The sequence below is a fragment of the Vombatus ursinus genome, unplaced genomic scaffold, assembly GCF_900497805.2.
Source record: "Vombatus ursinus unplaced genomic scaffold, bare-nosed wombat genome assembly UNPS02014801.1, whole genome shotgun sequence".
NCBI classification, from domain to species: Eukaryota; Metazoa; Chordata; class Mammalia; order Diprotodontia; family Vombatidae; genus Vombatus; species Vombatus ursinus.
The window spans coordinates 3390729-3410487 of record NW_020954579.1 but is presented as its reverse complement, the minus strand read 5'-3'; the positions used below and the strand labels follow the sequence as shown (position 1 = coordinate 3410487).

At 41.7% G+C, this 19759-nt stretch overlaps 1 protein-coding gene across 1 annotated transcript in view; it reads right to left on the bottom strand.

Annotated features, from left to right (window-relative positions):
- Nucleotides 1-8896: 8896 nt before the first annotated feature.
- KPNB1 (karyopherin subunit beta 1) overlaps nucleotides 8897-19759 on the bottom strand; it is a 28214-nt gene continuing 17351 nt past the window's right edge. The window contains exons 11-22 of the mRNA XM_027872682.1: nucleotides 19543-19734; nucleotides 18631-18761; nucleotides 16739-16886; nucleotides 16414-16485; nucleotides 15152-15296; nucleotides 13821-13903; nucleotides 13189-13296; nucleotides 12134-12277; nucleotides 11917-12022; nucleotides 11047-11161; nucleotides 10493-10654; nucleotides 8897-9552 (exon numbers count right to left, since the gene is read on the bottom strand). Coding sequence (XP_027728483.1) covers nucleotide 9552; nucleotides 10493-10654; nucleotides 11047-11161; nucleotides 11917-12022; nucleotides 12134-12277; nucleotides 13189-13296; nucleotides 13821-13903; nucleotides 15152-15296; nucleotides 16414-16485; nucleotides 16739-16886; nucleotides 18631-18761; nucleotides 19543-19734 — 1407 coding nt within the window. The 3' untranslated portion in view covers nucleotides 8897-9551. The remainder of the gene's footprint in view (nucleotides 9553-10492; nucleotides 10655-11046; nucleotides 11162-11916; nucleotides 12023-12133; nucleotides 12278-13188; nucleotides 13297-13820; nucleotides 13904-15151; nucleotides 15297-16413; nucleotides 16486-16738; nucleotides 16887-18630; nucleotides 18762-19542; nucleotides 19735-19759) is intronic.

Genomic DNA, 19759 nt, shown 5'->3' with positions numbered 1-19759 from the left:
TTTTGGAGCTGACACATACATATGGCATGGGTATATACAGTTTCCTCCTCTAAAATAAAGGGATGAATTAGACAATCTCTAAGGTCCTTCCAGCTCTGACGTCCCATGATGCTTTGAACTGAAGCCCCGGGGAGGACTGAATTGGGAGGAGTGAAAGAGGTTTCAACTCTCACTTTTTGCTTTTACTGGTGATTCCTACAACTTTCAGGAGGTAAAGCTGAGGGTCAAAAGAGCTGCTGCCCTTAATTTGTCCTCTCAGAAAACAGGACCCAGGATTGAATTTCTTCTCTCAGGAAAACCAGCAGGTGGCTTCCATTGCCTGCCCCTTTTGGCTCCTGTTCCTAAAATGAAGGTGATCTCCATTCCAGTAGGCTGTCTCCATTCTTGCTGACAGGGGCAGCTTCTTCCTCCCTCACTGTTACAGATAACAAAATGGAGGCCCTGGCACCAATGGCATTGGCCTCCCCTATGCTAGCACGCCTACTTTTAGAAACAATTTTGAAATCTTATTAGGAGGAAGAGGAAGAGTTCTCCCAACCTTTCATGTTGTCATCACCCCAGTTTAGGTTGTGAAGCAAGGATATTGCCACAAGATGGACCAACCTCTTCCAAGGCAGCTGGGAAAGCCAGCATACACTACTGGACAGAGCCACACCAACCAGACCCCTCCCCTTCCAAATGTTAAAGTCATGGGTTACCTCCAGGGCACATGCTGACCTTGTGGTCATCACCAGCCCTTGTGCTCTTGAGGGTTTCTCATGGTGACTAACCTAAGTAAAGCAGCCTTGCTCTGAGCAGCTTCCAAAGTAAGGGTTGTAAGGCAAGAGAATGAAGATGGAGACCAAAAGAGAAGAAAGGCCAAGAGTGCATGATACGACAAGAGAAGACAAATGCCCAGCAAGAGATGTCAAGAAGGAAAAGGAAAAAGAAATACAGAAAGAAAAAAAAAAGAGTGAAGAAAAAGCAGATAGCTGGGGGAAAACAAAATGTAACTAAGATAATCTAAACAGTCCAACAAAGTTCCTTCCTTGAAAACTGCCCAGAATCTGTTTTTGCTTGACTCTGCATATTCGTTACAAGGTTTTGTTTTGGGCATTTTATTTGTTTGTTTTTTCCCATGTTGGGGGGAAGTGGGAAGGAGAGAAAATAGATTTTTGTTAAGTGAGGAAAATCAAACTGAATTTTTTAAAAAAAAAAGCTGTCCAGAGAGAGATTTTTCTCCCACTGACTCTTGCTCTGGAGACAGACTTATCCTTTCCTGCCCTGCTCCTGCCTGAAAGCAGTAGGAGTAGGTGACATCAGCAGCTGGTGGAGAGATTGAATCAAAATAAAATCCAGATGACTTAAATAGAAACAGCCAAGCAGGAAAACTCATTAGACACATGTGGCAGTGTGGGGAGCAGGGTGCTACCTTAGCACTGCCTTCTGAGACCTTGAAGAAGGAGGTTTTGCAGCTGAACCATTTTGAGAATCCATGTGGAGCTGCAGGTCAGTCTCCTATGAAATCTAAGGCAGAAATGATGTGTTTCTTTCAAGCAAAATTCCTCAAGGGGCTAACTCTTTCTCCTCAGCAGGCATTGTCATTTCTTGTAGAGCTTTTGCTCCTGAGGTCATTTCTTCAACTCTTAATTGGAAAACAGATTGATAGAAAACCTGAAATCAACCAGTCTTGGTTCTCTCCTGCTGAACTCCTTTCTTCACAGAACCCTTCTGCAGCCCTGCTCTCTGCCCAGAAGGGTAGGTAGATGAATGATGAGAAAATGTCTGGGCGGACAGCACTTAGCCAATAGCAGAGCATTACTCATTGCTATGGAGAAGTTGGTCATGGAGACCTAATTCTCCTTCCCTTCCCCCTACACCATGGGACAATGAGGATCTAAGATCAAGAGGAAGGAACACAGGCCCTGAAGGCACACTCTGAATCTGAACCCATAGTTGGTAAGATGGAAATCAATTCAATCCAGAAAACATTTGTTACAACAAAATGAATTGAGGTCTATAATAACCTACATCCTGAAGTGAAGACAATGCAACTTGGAACTCACAGCAAATGGAAAGTTGGGTAACATAGCAGGCTTCTTGGGCACTCAGCAAATGGCACTGCTGATGAAGGCAGCTACGTCTGGGCAGGAGTTAATTTAGAAGTGATCACTGCAGCTCCGTTTCCTCTGGGGATGTGAGACACATGGTCCTGAGGTTCCAATTAGCTTGGAGCTTAGCAGGACCTGTCTCCCTGCCAGAAAGAGGAGGCAGTAAAAAGCCCAGAAAGGGTGTCCAAAATAAACACGTCCAGAAATGACAGTGTTATTGTCAAACATGTCAGACATGACATGCACTCTCCCTGAATTGATTTGGGGTGTAGGTTCCAGACATGGAAGACACATGACTTGGGGTACTTTTCAAATACAAATATTCATGTAGCAGGAAGCAGATCTAGTTCTGCGATCAAACAGCCCAATCTTGGGCCCCTTCAGAGGTTGTACTTTTTCTTCCACTTTCCTTCACACCTCTGTGTAGCAATGCAGTTAACTCTTCTGGCCACCCCTGCTACTTCTAAAGTGAGGGTTTCTGCTCCTGGGCATCAATTGAAGGGACTAAGACTAAATACTAGCTGGAGTGAATGGTGGGTGGGAGTAGGGGAGTGAGGTGTCTGATTGATTTCCAAGAGGATTTGGAGCTGTTTTCATGGATTTTCATCTCCCTCCAACCCCTCTGCTGAGTTAATCTTGAAATCTAGTGCTTGGATATGGCACCTTATAATAGCACAAGGAATGTGTGTGTGTAATGAGTGAGTATGTGTGTGTGAAAAATTTCACCCAGCACACCATGTATTAGATTCCAAGTCCCTTAAAGGCATCTTATAATAGCACTAGATGTGTGTGTGTGTGTGTGTGTGTGTGTGTGTGTGTGAGAAAATATATTTCACCCAGCATGTTCCTATGTATTGGGCTATAAATTCCTTAAAGGTGAGGGCATACCTCCCCTTCAACATTCTTACCACTCTCCCTGAAAGCAGTTAGGCCGAGCTGACCATAAACTCATTTTTCTCTTTTACAGATGTCGTCTCCAAGGCACTGGGAGGTTATTTTATTGACTAGTTCTTTCACTAGTCAGTGATACAGACACAGAGGCAGGTCTAGAAATTTCGGTCTCCTAAATCCCAGTTCCACAGTCTCTTTAACACTTTGCCATTGTAAGCTGCTTAGTGCTACAAGAGAAGCTTGAAGATGGAGCTGGTCAACCAAATCCTGGCCCACACAAATTAGGGACAGCCCCTAGAGGAACAGGACAGACATTAGACTTAGCTAGAGGATCAAGGATGACCTATGACCTATGTGACATGCGAACCTAGGTAAATCACTTAACCTGCCTGGGCCACAGTACCAGCTGTAAAATGAAAGGATCTAGCTAGATGACCTCTATGGTCCCTTCTAGAATACTTATGATCTGACAAAGCATCAAAGTGGCACATTTAGGAGAAGCAAAAAGAAGTGCTACTTCTATATAGGGCAGCAAATTCATGCAATTTGTTACCACAAAAACTAACACAGTCTGAGGATAGAAGCAGCTTCCAATGTTTCAAATGAATGTATGGATAATAAATCTACGGGAGAGTGTAGGATAGCAGAGTAAGAGACTGAGAGTCAGACCTGAGTCCAAGTGCAAGGTCTGCCACTGACTATGTAACTGTGAACAATTTATTTGCCATTCAAGTACCTTCTATCATTATGCTGTGACAATGAACACAATGACTATGGAGATAACTGGCAAGACATAAACTGGTGAAAAGTGAAGCCAGAATAGCAATAGACACAACTACAACAACATAATGAAAGTTAACAAAATAACTGAAACCGAACATTGTCAAAATTCAACCACCAAGCTTGGCCCCAAAGAGCCTGGCATGAGAAGGCACCTCCCTTGTTCCTTGCAGAGATGGGGGACTACAGGTATGGAATTCTACAGAAGTCTAGACTTTTTCCATGTGTTTGTTTAGTTTGGCTAACGTGGTTTTTTTTCATTGTTACAAAGGAAAGCCCTCTAAGAGGGAAAGAGCAGAAGGGCGAGGACAACAGTGGGAAATAGAATATAAATGGACTTTTTAAAAGAACCTACTATGTGTAAGATACCATGCTAGGTGCTGGAGAAGAAAAGGACCAAAACAAACAAACAAACAAAAAAGGCTACAATCTAAAGGATTCCCAACACAAATTATATCTGAGATTATCTGCAACTTAACCTGTTTGGACATAGTTGTCTCTATTATCTCCGTCATTAGACAGAAGGGACTGGTTTTTTTGTTTGTTGGTGGTGGGGGTTGCCTTTTTTTGACTCTCCAGAACTCAGCACAGTACCTGGCATACAGTAGACGCTTATGAAAATACTAGTTGACTTTGACAAGTAAATAGGAAGTATACACAAAGTAGTTCCAAGAGGGAGAATGCTAAAAACCAGGGGTGGGGAAATCAGGGCTGTCAGTGATGTAAGAGCTGGGTTACAGCAGAGGCAGGAAGGGAATTATAGTTAGGTTGGAATGCAATTCAAATATAAGGGATCACTTGTGCAAGAGACCAAATGCTGAGGAAGGCAGAACTGACAGACCTTAGCTGGACAGAGAATTCCTTAAAGAAAACATGAATTAAGACTGGAGAGGTAGAAGGAAGTCAGGTTGTAGAAGGCTTTTAAATGGCAGAGTTGAGGAGTTCGTATGTTTTTTTAAACTAGAAGCAATTGGGAGATATTGAGAGTTTTTGAATAAGTGGTTACATTGTCAGATCTGTTTTTAACATAACCAAACTGGTAGTTGTATCCTAATGGCATTAGGAAGGTCAGTCAGTGCACATAAACAGAGCCATCCCTATGGGCCTGCTTGCCTGTCTGAAACTTGTTCTGTCAATGTTAACTTTATTGGTGCTCCTCTCAGCAGGGGGTCATTTTTTGCAATGTGTAATTCCACCTGCATCTATTAACAGGCAAGTTCTAAATGTTAGCTAACACAGGGTGTAGACTAAAATGAGTCCATCTGTGGCAGACACAAAGAACAGGAACTAAGCAAAGACTGAGAGATTCTCACCTTTTTCCAACTTAAGTTTCAAATTTGGTTTTGATTTAGAAGTCATCAGGATATAGGGCTAGAAATAATATTTATAATGTTTATTATGAACCACGCACTGTGCTAAGCCCTTTACAGTCATCTGATTCTCACAGTAATGGTGGGAGGTAGATACTATTCTTACCACCATTTTACAGATGAGGAAACTGAGGCAAACAGGATAAGTGACTTGCCCAGAGTCACATAGCTAGGAAGTGTTGGGGGGGGAGAACCCCCATCAGAAGACTAAAGCATCGCTAAGTCTGCTCTCTGTTTCTTATATAACATTACAGAATTCAGGTCACCATTCCAATCCCCAAATAAGAAAAGGTAATGGCTTTATAGGAAGTCAGAATAGGAAGGAGAAACTAAAGGGAAACTTGACTTGCTCAACATTCAACACCATTTGAGTTGGGACCAGAACCCAGGTCTCCCAGCCAGTCTTAGGCCTCTCCACTATGGCAGAGATGCCCACTAAACCTAAGTATTATTGAAATTCACTGAACTAGTCAAAAGCCACCAGTACTGACCAGGTTACCCTTTAGCTTCTTCTGAAACAAACTTGTTGCACTGGGTAGGAAATCATTTCTGCATCGACGCAGTGAAGCATCAGCATCATCTCTCCAAAACAGAATGGATTCTTTCTAAGGTCCAGAGGCAAGAAGAGGCTGGTTGTTAGCATCTCCAGACTGGCTGCCAATATTACCAGTAAAGGGCATGGGTGGGGTCCCTGCCAGGATTTGCTACAAAACACAAAAGCCACATGCTACCCATTTTAATGCCAATAACAGGCAATCATCTGACTAGCTACAGTTTGACTCTCAATGTAAACCATTAGCTTATTTTTGCTTACACCATTCAGAAATAATCTATTACTTAAAAGCCACATAAACATAATTCCTACTTTTTACACTTTCAGCTTTTCCTAGATCAGGGGTTTTAACATTTTTTCCTATCATAGAGGTTTATCTACCTGAGGCCTATGGACTTTTCCTGATTTTTTTAAATGCACAAAACATAGTATTACAAAAGAAACCAATTATACTGAAATATAGTTTTCAAAATATTCACAAACCCCAAGGTGAAGCACAAATTTCCTATCCTATTTTATCCCAAAGGAAATAATGCCAGTGTCAGGAATAACGAGACAAAAATGAAGCAGCAAAAGCATTGAAAATAAAAATAAAGCGGACTTTATTTCGAAGATAAAGATGATGGTACCAGTTTTGGTTAGTAAAGTAGGGCTCAATTATAACACATCACTAATGCCATTGTAGGGAATGGCACACCAGGGGTAGGCACCCCCAGTGAGATTACAGAAGCTGGATCCAAAGCCAAGATGCAATCAGAAGCTCAGAATGCCTGGACTTTGGGCCCCTCTTTATGCTGGACTAACACTCATGTGACAGAGTGACAAAAGTTAAGACAGTTGCTTGGTTCGAAGTTAAAATGCTAAGAGCTGCATAAAATGGACACTTCCAAAGAGTACACTGACACAGGTCCCCTCCCCCCAACCCCCCTAGCCCCACACACACAAAAAAATTTGGTTCCTAGGGCAACATAATTGCCTTTGACAGCCATCACAATGGTCAATTACTTGGGATAATAGATGAAGAGCCAAGTGACAGAAATAACTGATACAGGGTATGATGCAGCTTGCCCCACAAAGGTAACCAAAGACCAGTCCCATAACTGCTTTCTTAGGTCTTATGCAATACTGTCTTTCCAAATAGGCAGTAACTACACTCTCATGCCAAGATTTGGCCATGGGGAGGCCCAGGCAGCAAATGGACAGGATGCTCTGCTAAAAATGTATTTTGCATCCTTTTCCCAAGACAGCATAATTAAAAAGATTCCAAAGGATAATGTGGAAAATTCACCAAGGGCAGAGGGCAGGATTCAATACATAAACCTACAGGTGCCAAGACTAAAACCAAAACCCAATGAATTTGAGATTTCCCAACCAAGCCTCCCATCCACCCCTCCCTCCTCTCTCCATAACTGAATGGGTCTGGGAGAGCTTTAACAGCAGCTTTCAGAACTGCTTCCTTGGAACAAAACATGACAAACACACGGAAGGTTTTGTTTTCACTATGGTTCTCAGTGTACTTTATTCTCCTGCTGTCTACAGCTGAGCAGCCCACACAGGGGACAGAAATGGGTAGCACTGAGGAATGATCAGATTTCTCTTCCCATTCCCCCTGCTCCCCCAACATCCTAAGCCCTATCCCACCCTCCCCTAATTTTCAGGAATGGTTTGTAACATCACCCCCTCTAATTTAAACCAAAAAAAAAAAAAAAAAAAAAAGGCATTTAAGAGCCAGGACTCTTTCTAATCAGGGTTCAGGAGATTGTAAGCTCTTTTCACATATGGAGCTTCTCTCCTTCAAACACCTGGATTTGTTTTGTTTTGCACACTGGTTCATAGATCGGCACTTTTGACTCTGAACCTGGCACCAAAAAGGCACAATATCCGATACCCTGTACAAGAGCTATTAGAAATGCTGCAGTGCAGATGGGCAAAATTTAGCCAATCCCTCTCATGGATGAAAAAAATTAGGCTGGTGGAATAAGGGACGTCAAGGGAAAAGAACAGAAACTAAGACCCCTTTCTTGTAAGCTGTAGGGATGAAGGTATAGAAGGGAAGAGGAATCCTGTTTTCACCTCCCAAACCCAAAGACCATCTTTCATTATTTCAAAGCAGCACATTAAAGATGCTGGTAAAATACCACAACTGTTTAACAAATAAAGGGAATCAAGCTCCCTATATGCCTTCTAATTGCTGATGCCAAAATGGAAAATCAGGGTTGCTCCTTTCCCGACTAAAAAATAGTCTTGATTTATGAAGATGGTATGATGCATCACACCTTTAAAGAAAATTCCAACTGGCTAATTAGGGAAGCAGCAACATCCCCAATTGGTCAGATTAACTGTCCATTGGGCTTCTGAATCTTTTTTTGTTGTTGTTGATTTACATTTTTAAATTAAAAAGCTCAGTGAATGGGATCTCTTTCAATTGGAAAAGACCAAATATACAAAAAGTAAATTTTAGGGAATGTTTGACACTTTTATTAATCTTCAACTGCAGTGGAAAAATATAACCTTTTACAAGTGCCATTTTCATCATGAGAGCTTGTCAGTATGTCTATATATAATATATATATTTATATAAATTCTTTTTTTCCTTTTTTGTTTTGTCGATTGGTTTCTGAAGTGCAGCAAGAGACCATTACCACATTGGAGTCAATCAAATAAAGAACAGAAGGCCAAGCAGTTTCCAAATGGTTATTTTATCAGATTTTGTTTGAACATTAAATTTATCCTCATTTTGCAATCCAAAATAGTTACCTGAAGTTTGTTATGGGTTTTTTTCTTGTGTTTATATTTTTATTGTTTTTTTTCCTTTTTTACTCTTTGGCACAATTTTTGGGGCGTTCAGACTGTCACAGTACAAGTCAGGAGAGAGCTTTCCCTTTGTGCTGCCAATTCTGAGCATTTAAATTTTGGTTTGGGTTGTGGGTTGTCTTTAAAGTATGTTTTTGACAATCTCATTTTTCCTATATCCTCTAAACCAGAGTTGTCTTTCCCCCTCCCCTCCCCCCACTCCCCCCCTTCTACATTCACAGTTGAACCATATTAGGAAAGGCGCCTTGATGAAAGGAGATCATGAAAAGCGTCACTTGGGATGGGAACTGAACGTGTCAGTGTTTTCCCTAAAAATTAAAAATAAAAAAAGACCCTAAAGAGCGGCTTTCCTCTTTTTTTTTCTTTTTACATCTCTTGTGCTGCATCAGTAGACAGAACTTCGGTTAGTTTTATGAAATGTAACGTCTAACCCCTTTTTTTTTTTTCTGGGAAAAAGATAAACTGCAATGACTTGAAGTTGAGAATGTGGATACCGCCTCATTCACACACACTCACTCTTAGACTGAAAAAATCCCTCACCCTCCTTTTAGCCCGCACGCGTACAGTACCGTGTGGCAAAGGTACACCGAAGGTGGGCTCGAGACCCAGGCTCCATCTCTCTCATCAGTAGCAAAGGCCAGGCCTTTAACAACAAAGCACCACAGCTGAACCCAGTCCCTTTTCTCCCACACTAGTCATTCCGCTCAGCACTGGCCGAAAGACAGAAAAGCTAGTTCTAGCCTCTCTTGGGAAGAGATAGCTCTCTCTCTCGCTCTCTTTTTTAAAGCACATAAATCCCGTCATTTTTCTCTTTTCCAAGATGGCCGATGTTATGGTTTTCTACGGAAGTCAGTGCTTAGCTCACTAACAGCGCTGCTGTTGGCTGCTGCTGCTGCCGTGGCAGGATTTTCAATGTGGTGTGTTTTCAAGCCTCACTCACTCATCCTCTCATTCCCAAACATTCAGCATCCGTGCACACTCCTCACTTCCGGGTTTTTCAAAAGATTGGAGATTTCCAGTGGGGGTCTCGGGTGTCATCCCAATGGTAACAGATCTGAAAATACAGGAAAAGAATCAACACACACAGCCTTCTCCTAAACTAAACGCAGCACGCTCACGATATTCAATTAGCAGAAATTCAGTCCTCTCCAATCTCACAATATTCTTTTAACTTGGCGTTGCTATAAGCTAGACTAATAACTATTACTTGGCAGCTAGTTCTCTCTTTCACTTCTGCCTATTCTACCCTTTTGCCCAATTCGTTAAAAATTACACTAAAGTACAGATGGGGAAAATAAAAAGATAAAACTCACATCAAACTAGCTAATTTTGCTGAGGGTGAAAAGTATTGGTGAATAATTCTTGAGTGGTTTGAAGAGATTTAAATTACTATTCAAAGTAGGTAGGAGTAGCCAATTTCCCCAGCTCCAAGTTCCAATATCAATGCTAATAATAAAGTCCCAGGGGCATCAAAAAGGGAGCAGGGTCTATATAAGCGAACAATGTTGTCAACACAATCAACTGTTAAATCAGAGAGTCTTTTTAAGCTTTTTGTTGTTGTTTTGGGTAGGTTAGTACTACTGAGGAGGTGGGGGAGGGAGACGGAAGTCCTGGAAAGTGGTTGTGGTATAAAAGACAAAACTCTTTAAAAAACCATCTTTTTAAAGTTGAGTGACATTCAGAGAGACTAGACTATTTTGGAATGGAAGAAGACCATAAACAATGGCTTCAGAGAGCCCCCAGTGGGCAGCATCATGTCAGCCTATATCTGACCCTGAATGAAGTTTGAATTCTAGATAATTCTCCATTTGTCTAAGCTGTATCCTGTCCATAATCACGATTTAGCTAGTTTTACAGCTGTTCAAGGCTAAAAACACAGGTAGGGAAATGCCCAAAAACCAAAAGGAAAGCCATCATTTTAAAACACAGCTCTTGCCACCAAAGTCAAGAAGTACCTACTTGGGGCCACGGTGCAGAGTAAACGGTGATCTTACCAAGCCTGGTTCTTCAGTTTCCTCAGCTCTTTTGTTGCCCAGGTAGCAAGGGTTTTTGTTTTGTTCGTCTTGGATCTCCGGCCTTCAGTTAACAGTTCATGGATCAGGGGTCTGGCCTCTACTAATTTCAGTACATCCTTCCCAAAAGCTGTACATAAGTCTCTAAGCAGAACGAACACAAAAGAGAAAACAAGAACTAGGTTGCATTATTTCCTTTAAGAAACCAAACATGGAGCTCCTCAATTCATGCTGGCTGTGTCTCTATATGAGGGGAGAACTAGGACTTGATACCAGACCCATTAATCTGGTCTTCCCTTGAAGATTTCACTTAATGAGATTTAGTGGTGGAGAAATAAGGTCTAAACATTTTTGTACTCTCATAAAACCACAACCCTTGAATTAATTCTAATAAGATATACAGAAATAACCCATAACCCTACACCATCCTAGGTTCTACAACATAAACCCTCCGCAAATACTTACCTTCTGGCCAGCTTCTATGAGAAGCTCTAAAAAATACGACTTAATTATTAAAGCCAAAAGGCAAAACTTACCCTATCAGTCCAGCAGCACAAGCTACGACTACATCTGTGTGATCCTCATCTCCAGCAATGTGATCAATGAAGGAAAGAATAAATTCTACTCGGGGCTGCACCAGCATCACATCCGCTATTGGAGGGGGAAAAAAGTTTTGCTAGATTTTTTTCTCATTTAGGACAAGCCCAATGTTCCTTTCCACACTTCTAAGGGTATTATAACCCTCCAAGCAGGAAAGTGGAAGGAGGCTAGTTGCCAACCAAGGCTTGATAGGATAAACTAACATACTGAGATATGCTACAATGTGCATTTCCCAAGACAAGAGGATTTGTGTATCTCAGATATTCCTCTTCTAACAGGAGAATGCCCAAAAAAAACAATACAAATCTCTTACAGCTCAAAGCCAGGACTGCTTTTTAGGTGATGTTCAATAAAAAAGCAGCCCAGTACAAAACTCTTCCTGTTGGGTCACAGGGGTTGTCCCAGACACCAGAAACAAGAGCATATCCTGGCCAGTGAGGTTCCCCTTCTTCACAGCCCATTATGTTGGGGCTTAACTGCTACCCTTCCCTTCACGACTGAAGCAAAGCTTGACTCCTGCCAGAATCAGAGCATTTCCTACATCAAATTGTTCTACAGTTGTCTTTGGACACAATGATGTCCGCGATGACAACTCATTCTGAGACAAAAGGTGAGAGGCAGACACAGGAAGGAGAGGAATGAAAAAAACAAAGTTCCCCTTCCCTTCTTCCCCTAAAGCTTTCCTTTTCATTAGGATACGGACATCGCACAAGGAAAGCTCCAAAATGAAAATTCTAAGCAGATCCTTTTTGCCCCAACTGCAGACACTGGCCAGCAAACCAAGGAAGTGATCATGTATACTCAACGGTGCACATTCTCCTGGTCTCCCTTTAATCCCTGGATGATTCCGGTGTAGGCTTCCAAGCACCCTTCCCTTAGCTCATTCAGATAATCCACCATGTCGTAGTCCGACTACAGGAGACAAACAACAGACATTCCCAGGCAGGTCACCTCTTCTGACACATCCAAAGCACCCTCTCCCCACCCCTGGCTTGGAGACACAACTGGCCTATGACTGATTACCTTGTCAACCTGGGCTTGGGAGGCCTGCTGGAGAGTATTCAATACCACCTCAAGGTACTTCTTAAACTCTCCTCCAATCGCAAGGGCAATGTCACCAAATACTGACAGAATCTGTGGCTTGACAGACCTGTGGACATTTTCATTCTGATGCAGAAAGAAAAAAATTAGTAAAAGTCAGAATTTATAAATCTGAGAAACTGAGAAAAGGTTTCAATTTATCTAAGTTGTTCTTTGCATTCTCAAGAACTCCTTTTCTTAAGAACTGCAGCTTATAACTTATGCCAATTTTCAATACCTAGACTAAGTTTAGTGGGTCTGTTTGTGAAATTTTATATTCGTAGCCTTTTTACATGCCCCCATTGCAGCCAATGATTTTTGGAGACTTGTTGCTTCTAAAATACTGTCAAAGGCACCACCATCCTTCTAGTCACTCAGTTCAAAACCTTAGTCATCCTCAATTCCTCACTTTCCCTCAACGATCTAATCAGTTGACAAATTTTGTCATTCTACCCCCACAACTTCATTCTCTCCTCTCCAATCCATCCTCCAAAGTGACTACATCATTCCCTTCCAAAGGTTCCATATTAGCCCTGGAATCAAATACAAATCCCTTCATTTAGCATTTAAAGCCTTTCACAGCCTACTCCCCAATTGCCCGCTCCAAGTTTATGTACACATTACTCCCTTTCACACATTCTATGATCCAGCCAAACTGGTCATCTTATTCTTCCCACAAAATATTCCATTGCTTGGCTGCATGACTTTTAATCAGCTGTCTGTACCATCCCCAGCCCAGTCCCCACCCCCACCCCCAATCCTGGAATGGAGTTCCTGCCTCACCTCTGCATCCTACAATTCCTAGCTTCCTTAAAAGGTCAACTCAAGCACCATGCTGTAAATAAGGACTTTCTTGACAGGGCCCTTTCCCCAAATTAGCTTGTATATATTTTGCACACACTTGTAAGCTCCCTGAGGCAGGGCCTACTTCATTTACGTCAGTGCCTAACACACAGTAGGCAATTAATAAGGCTTACTGATAGACTGTTAATACTTACTCCCAAGTTCTCCAATAGCAGCTGCATCACCTCATCACAGAAAGGTAAAATGTTGGACTGTAGGGCTCGGCACAAGTCTCCCACCAGGCCCACAGCTGCCAAACAAACCTACAAAGTAAGACATGAAAATAACTGGACCTGCACAGGAGACTGCTTACAGAACTAAAACACCCTTGGTTGTTTTATTATCAAAAGCTCTGAGAATCCAAAGTCAAGAAATTATTCTCCTTAGAAAGATACATGTCTTTGAAACTAGAGTGGTAGGAAGACATACATACAGGGATTATGGGAGATGGAAGATGAAAAATGTCAGCAAGAAAGGAAATCTTCAATCCACGGAGCATTATAAGAACAAAAGTGGTTCTGAGAAGATAACAAGTCCAATACCTCTAGGGATGCCATCACACCAGGACAAGGAAGTACTAATCTTGGCTTAGTGGAAGAACAATTAACAATTACAGATATAGGGAATAACCTGAAAATATAACTGAGTCCAATTATTTTGCTACTGTAGTTTGGGGATAGGGAGAAGGAAGTGATAATCTGTGAGAATTTGTACCTAGTGCCTTCCAACTTCTACCAGGCACACAAAAGTTCAATGTATTATGTTACTATCAAGAGGTATGTCCCACCTGGTACTCAGCATAATTCTTCAAACCAATGCCCAAAAAGGGTTTAAAGGCATCCATGTATTTCAGGAATTCACCACCCAACACTGCACAGAGACAAAATCTGTTAGCTTATACCAGTACTAAGAAGAAAGCTTTAGGCATAGAGAGGTGTCAAGTTTTTAAAAATGTATTATAGTACAATATACAGATTGTTGCAAATTAAAATGAGTTAGTTAGAACTTAAAACACAAAGACATTACCAAGCTGTTTTAAGAGGAAAAGCTAAATTCCTCCAACTGCCAGAGAGGAATTTTGGGATTCTGTTCAAATGCCCTGAAGATGACAGTTCTCCATAGTAGAGCTTCTTACTCTGGACTGGACAAGAAAGTGGCGTGGCCCTCAGGAAACGTCATGGTTAATTTTTGGACTGGCTGAGCCAGCAATTCTGCCTCTTGTCCACCTCCTCACCTAGGGCCCTCTAGAGACCAGCTTCTGAACAGGGTCCTCAGGCAATCTCCCAAGGTTTTGAAACAAACTATATCCAGAAGAGCAACACTGGCCTTCACCTTCCAAAAAGCTACCCTTAGTATCCAAAATGAAACTCTCTCTCTCTTTCAGGGTTATCAAATGTTCTCAGCATATTCCAGCGTATTATTTTCTTATGCCAGAAATAGATTTGGTCCTCCAGAGGATGGTCCCTCAGGGTGATAATGGCCTTAGAAATAGAAGATCCCCAGTAGGCTCACTAAAAGCTGCCCCCAAAACTATTCCGTGTTCCTTTAACGGAGGTCTTACTAATCTTTCGTGTTTGAGTTCAGACAAAAAAATAATCAGAAAAGTAATTCATTTCTAGAACTAACTCCAAGGTTTGGCTCCATGCCAACTACTATGTGCCGCCTCAATTCTACAACACAATCTTGACAACAGTAAGAGCTGGAGAAGAATATTTCCTTCTTTCACCCTAGATCTTTTTGCCACACCCAAGACTGCCCACTGCCACAGGCACATTTTAGGATGATAGGAGCCAAACCTTCATGAAGACTTCGAGGAAAAAAGTACCCGGTTATTAAGAATACTATGCTAACCTGATGCAAGCTGCCAATGCTATCTGATACCTTAATCTCAAATTAGTTTCTTGATTGACTCCCAGAAGTACAATTGTAAAATTACACAGCCATTCAAATTTATACTTAAGCAAACTAAATTAAATTTACACTTAAGCAAAGTTGGACTTCAGATATCTACCAGGAAAAACAGGTTAAGGAAGTAAGTCAAACATTCTTAACAAAAGAAAAAAAATTCAAATCTATTCCAAGGCATGCATATTCACTGATCACAGTCTGCTCACTGACCTTCTACCAATGTGCTCACGGCCATCAGGGCATCTTCTTGAACCACCCCAGAACCAGCTGTGCTCTGGAACATCCTCAGCAAGGATGCCATGACCACATCAGAAATCTGCAAAGCGTCCTGGTGCTGCACTTTTCGGAGAACATTCTATGAAATGGATAAGAGTTTAGTGCTTACTGGCCCCAAGCTTGGTAACACAAAAGGCCTCAGGTTATTTTTTGACCAATTAGAAAAATATATTCAACTCTTCAAATGAACCCTTCGGATTTTTTTTTTTTTAAAAATTCAGCCTTCAATGTTGTGTTTAAGTGTTTGGTCAATGCAGACCATCTTCACTAAAACACCCTTCATTTTATTCCTGTGTTGCAGAACAAACAGGGTTTATCTGTCCTGGGAAGGAAAACTGTTCTCTCTGCATCTCATTTACCTTTGAAATTAAAGCTAGCTGTAGTAAATCCTTACTGCTAACCTCTCATGGGACGACTGGGTTTTTTTTTTCAGCTTTGTAGGTGAAGCGGTACATTTCAGTTCCTACCCAAGACAATGAAATCCTTACCACTCCAATCTCTTCCAATCGCCATTAGTCTATTACTAATAGAAGCAGAGCTTGACTTCTTTATCCGCTTTCCCTAGCCCCTATCTTTCCTATGTTCTCCAAAAGATGACAGATGTCAGAGGATCTCTGAATCTTTCCGATTTGTCTGTTTGATGTCAGATAGCACCTCGACAGTTTGCCCTTGAAAATTATTTTGCTTTCTAGTTGTTTCTTGATTTCTAGCAGGTGATCTGAACTTTGGAGAATAAATGGCCCAGAAAAAGAAGTCTCATGCTAACACTGGGCTCTGGTGTTTCATTTACTGATTGTCAAGTTTTATAGCAGAATGACAAAGCCAGGATTATTTCAAAAGATAATAACTGAAATACTAGCTAGAATTTTTAGCAACAGAAAAAGGTGACTGGGAAATATCTGTGGATGGGCTTGGCTTGCCCACAAATGCACAATGCACCAAAAAAAGCAGATGTCTTTCAGTGTGTGATCTAGCTGTGGTGAATTTTAGCCTCCTAATCAGTCACAGGGCAGAAAGAGGACTGCCTGCCTCCAATGAATGTCTTCAGAACAGCTTCATCAACACAGCTTTGCTCTGTGTGGTACGTGAACTTGTCATCCCAAGACAGGAGCTTTCATTTTTCTTTCCTTTCCTGCCTCCCTCCTCCCCCCTTCCCCCTGGCCATGTGTTTGAAGTGAGAAAGGCCAAGTCCATACCTGAAGAGTAGCACAGAGCAAAGACTGAAGGTCATTGAATTGGATTCTGTCTGATGTGCTCTGGATGTGAGACTGGATAAAGAAAGAAAGGAAAGTCACCATGGGACGACTCAGGACCCTTTCTTATAGATCACTTTGGTGCCATCTACCAACTTCCCAGGAACCCCCAGCTCTAGTTCTCAAAGTGTGGCTCTGCAACGAAGACACCCTTTGGGAATTAATAAATATGGATGAAACAAAAAAATTAATAAAAGCATGGTGTCTTGCCTTCTTCCTGCTGCATTCTCGTCTCCACTACACCCACTACTGGTTCCCCAAGCCTCACCTCCATCTGCAGCACTTGCTGCAGTCGCTCCATGATGACCAAAGTTGTTTTCTGGACTGCAGGGTAACAGTCCTTGGCACTGTTTTTCACTATTTCCATCAGGGCTTCATACGCAGCACTCCTCAGGTTGTTCTGGTGTCCATCAGGTCTGGTCAAAAACAAAATGCATTAGTCTCCTGGTTCTTATCAAAATTCAGAGGCTCTCCCTGCACTTCTTTGAACAAGCAATGTTAAGGTTTGAGAGGTGAGACAGAAGTTTCTGTGACCTATTTTTCTACTGAAAATGATTCCAGAAAATAATGGAGAAACAGACCTAACCTGGGTTTGGCCAAAAGCAAGCCAGGATTTGAATCCTCTAAGGCTCACTAAGTTTAAGACCATATTTACAGGGGGCAGCTAGGTGTTGCAGTGGATAGAGCACCGGACCTGAAGTCAGGAAGACCTGAATTCAAATCTGGCCTCAAACTAAACACTTGATCCTTACTAGCTGTGTGACCCTGGGCAAGTCACTTAACCCCAATTGCCTAAGAAAGACCATTATTTATTACGGCCTTTAGACTGAGCCAAACCTTCCAATGGTCCTTTGGGAAACGAGCTAAACTTCTAACAGAAATAATGAGTTAAGGATAAGCACCTGAGGAAAAGGCACTGACCTGGGCATAAAGAGTCCTGGGCTTAGTGCCTGGACTACTTCTATCTAGCTGTGGGACCTATGTGTCACATCACTCTGTAGCTTTGTTGGACTAGATTCATTCATTCATTCAAATTAAAGTCCCTACTACATATAATGCAAGGGACTTCAATATCTGATATTCTAAAATTCTACAATTCATCTCCCTGAAGAGTTTGCAAGGAAACCCCCACCACCCCTGCCCTATTCATAATGGCATCAGAAACAAATAAGACTGAAGGAAGAGGGTGGATCATTTATCTGATCATTGAGATCCTTGCCACTCTAAATATCTTATACCCACCCACTACTGCCTCTGGCACTGAACAAACCCTAATTAACTAAGTTCAAATAACTCAATGGGTTCATTTCTAACTTGGCCCGAGACAAACTATCATAGAAAAACCCAAGTTTTATAAATCAAGGAAAAATTAAAAAAGAATCTCCACCCCATATACAGGTTGTACTCTGAAAGCTTAGTTGTAACACTACTATAAATGACTTTTGTAATATCATTTTTAACATTGTTTCTGTAAGAAAATGCATTTTCACAATTCCAATTGGTCAGAAATTTATTCCCCTTCTGGGAAGTGGAAGTGGGGTAGAGGAAAGAGATTCAAGATGACTATTTAGATTTGTATTAGAAGTCACTGTGGGGGTCAGCTAGGTGGTGCAGTGGATAGAGCACCAGCCCTGGATTCAGGAGGACCTGAGTTCAAATCCAGCCTCAAACACATAACACTTACTAGCTGTGTGACCCTGGGCAAATCACTTAATCCCATTGCCTAGCCAAAAAAAAAAAAAAGTCACTGTGTAGTAGCATTTCCCAGATATTTTAAAAAAGCAGTAACGGAGAGTTCAAAACAAAGAGAAGCAGTAAGCAATTGGTTCTTAATGATCATCAGCTAAATGAGCAGCTTCATGTATACCTCACACTGATTCCCTAGGCTTTACATAAATAAGTGGAGTAAAAAAATTCAACATTGGTCCTAATGCATTGTAAAAGATAATTCAATTTGTGGATATTTGATTTACACTCTTAAGAAATGTATTTACTGAATGAATAAAGTGAGATTCATGAAATTTAATAAGTGATAACCCTCTTGCAGTACAAGGAATTATATCTATGGCTTTCTCCTTCAAGCTCAACATGTTCACTTCTACTACAGAAAGCCCTAGGAGCTGAAATACAAAAATACCATCTGCAGAGAATGCCAGTTACCTGTCTGTGGTCTCTAGGAGCTTCTGGACTATGAGTTCAAATGAAGTAGATAAACAATAGGTAGCTGGTTCTTCCTGATCATCAGCTACATCTGCAGCTTCATAGGCAGCTTCAGCCAGACTAGAGAAAGCCTGAAACCCAAAGACACCTCAAGCCTTAGTGTTAGACCAGTCACTGGGCAACTAGCTCAGCCATAACCCACGTTTTCAAGATAACTCGACTAGGAGCACTTTTCAGCTGACTTGGGGAACAATTCTTTGAATTTCTACCCCAAATGCCACTGTCATTGTACCACTTTTTCAAATTTCAAAAACAAAACAAAACGAAACATCCCTGTGGTTGCTCCAATATGGCTAACAGTGTGTGGTACCAGACTTAGACAACTCTCTAGATCAAGGCTGTGGTTGTCATCGCTTTTCTTTCCATTCAGAAAAAACTCTTATGGGTCTTATTATCTCCAAAGTGCTAGGCCTCCTTGTATGAATTATATTCTAGAATTACCCCCAGGAAACAAAAGGCTAACTACAGTCCATGCTCATACCTACCTTCCTTCTTGCTCCCTCTATCCTTAGAAGCTTTGTAACTAGCAACTCATCAAACCCCTCAGTCATTATTTTGAGTTCCCAAGAAACTCAAAATAGATGCTGGCTCCAAATAGTTCTCATGCTGAGGTAGCATGACTGTTCTTAATGGTTCACCATGAGTCAACAGCTCCCATCAGCTGAGGCATTTCTCCCACATGTTAATTGAAGAAATGAGAATGTAGGTGTTCACAAAAAAGCATTCTTGTAAAAATCCATCTTTCTTCCCCAACTTCTGCTCTCTTGCCAATGAGCCAGTCAATCTAGAGCTTGCCCCCCCCTTCTATCCTTCCTCCTCCTCCTCCTCCTCCCTGTAAGGCCAACCTCTCACCCAGCACACGTTGGAAGCCACTCTGGGCTCTGCGCTCAGGCCCTCAATCAGACACTGCAGTAGAGGAGCAAGGTAGACATCATTGATGGCAGCCTCAGGGAGCAGCTCACAGATTCTGCCCACAGTCCAGGCAGTTGTGTCTCGAACCACCACACTGGGATCTTTCATTAATTCTATGAGAGTGGGCATTGCCTGAAATACAACACGGCATTGTCAG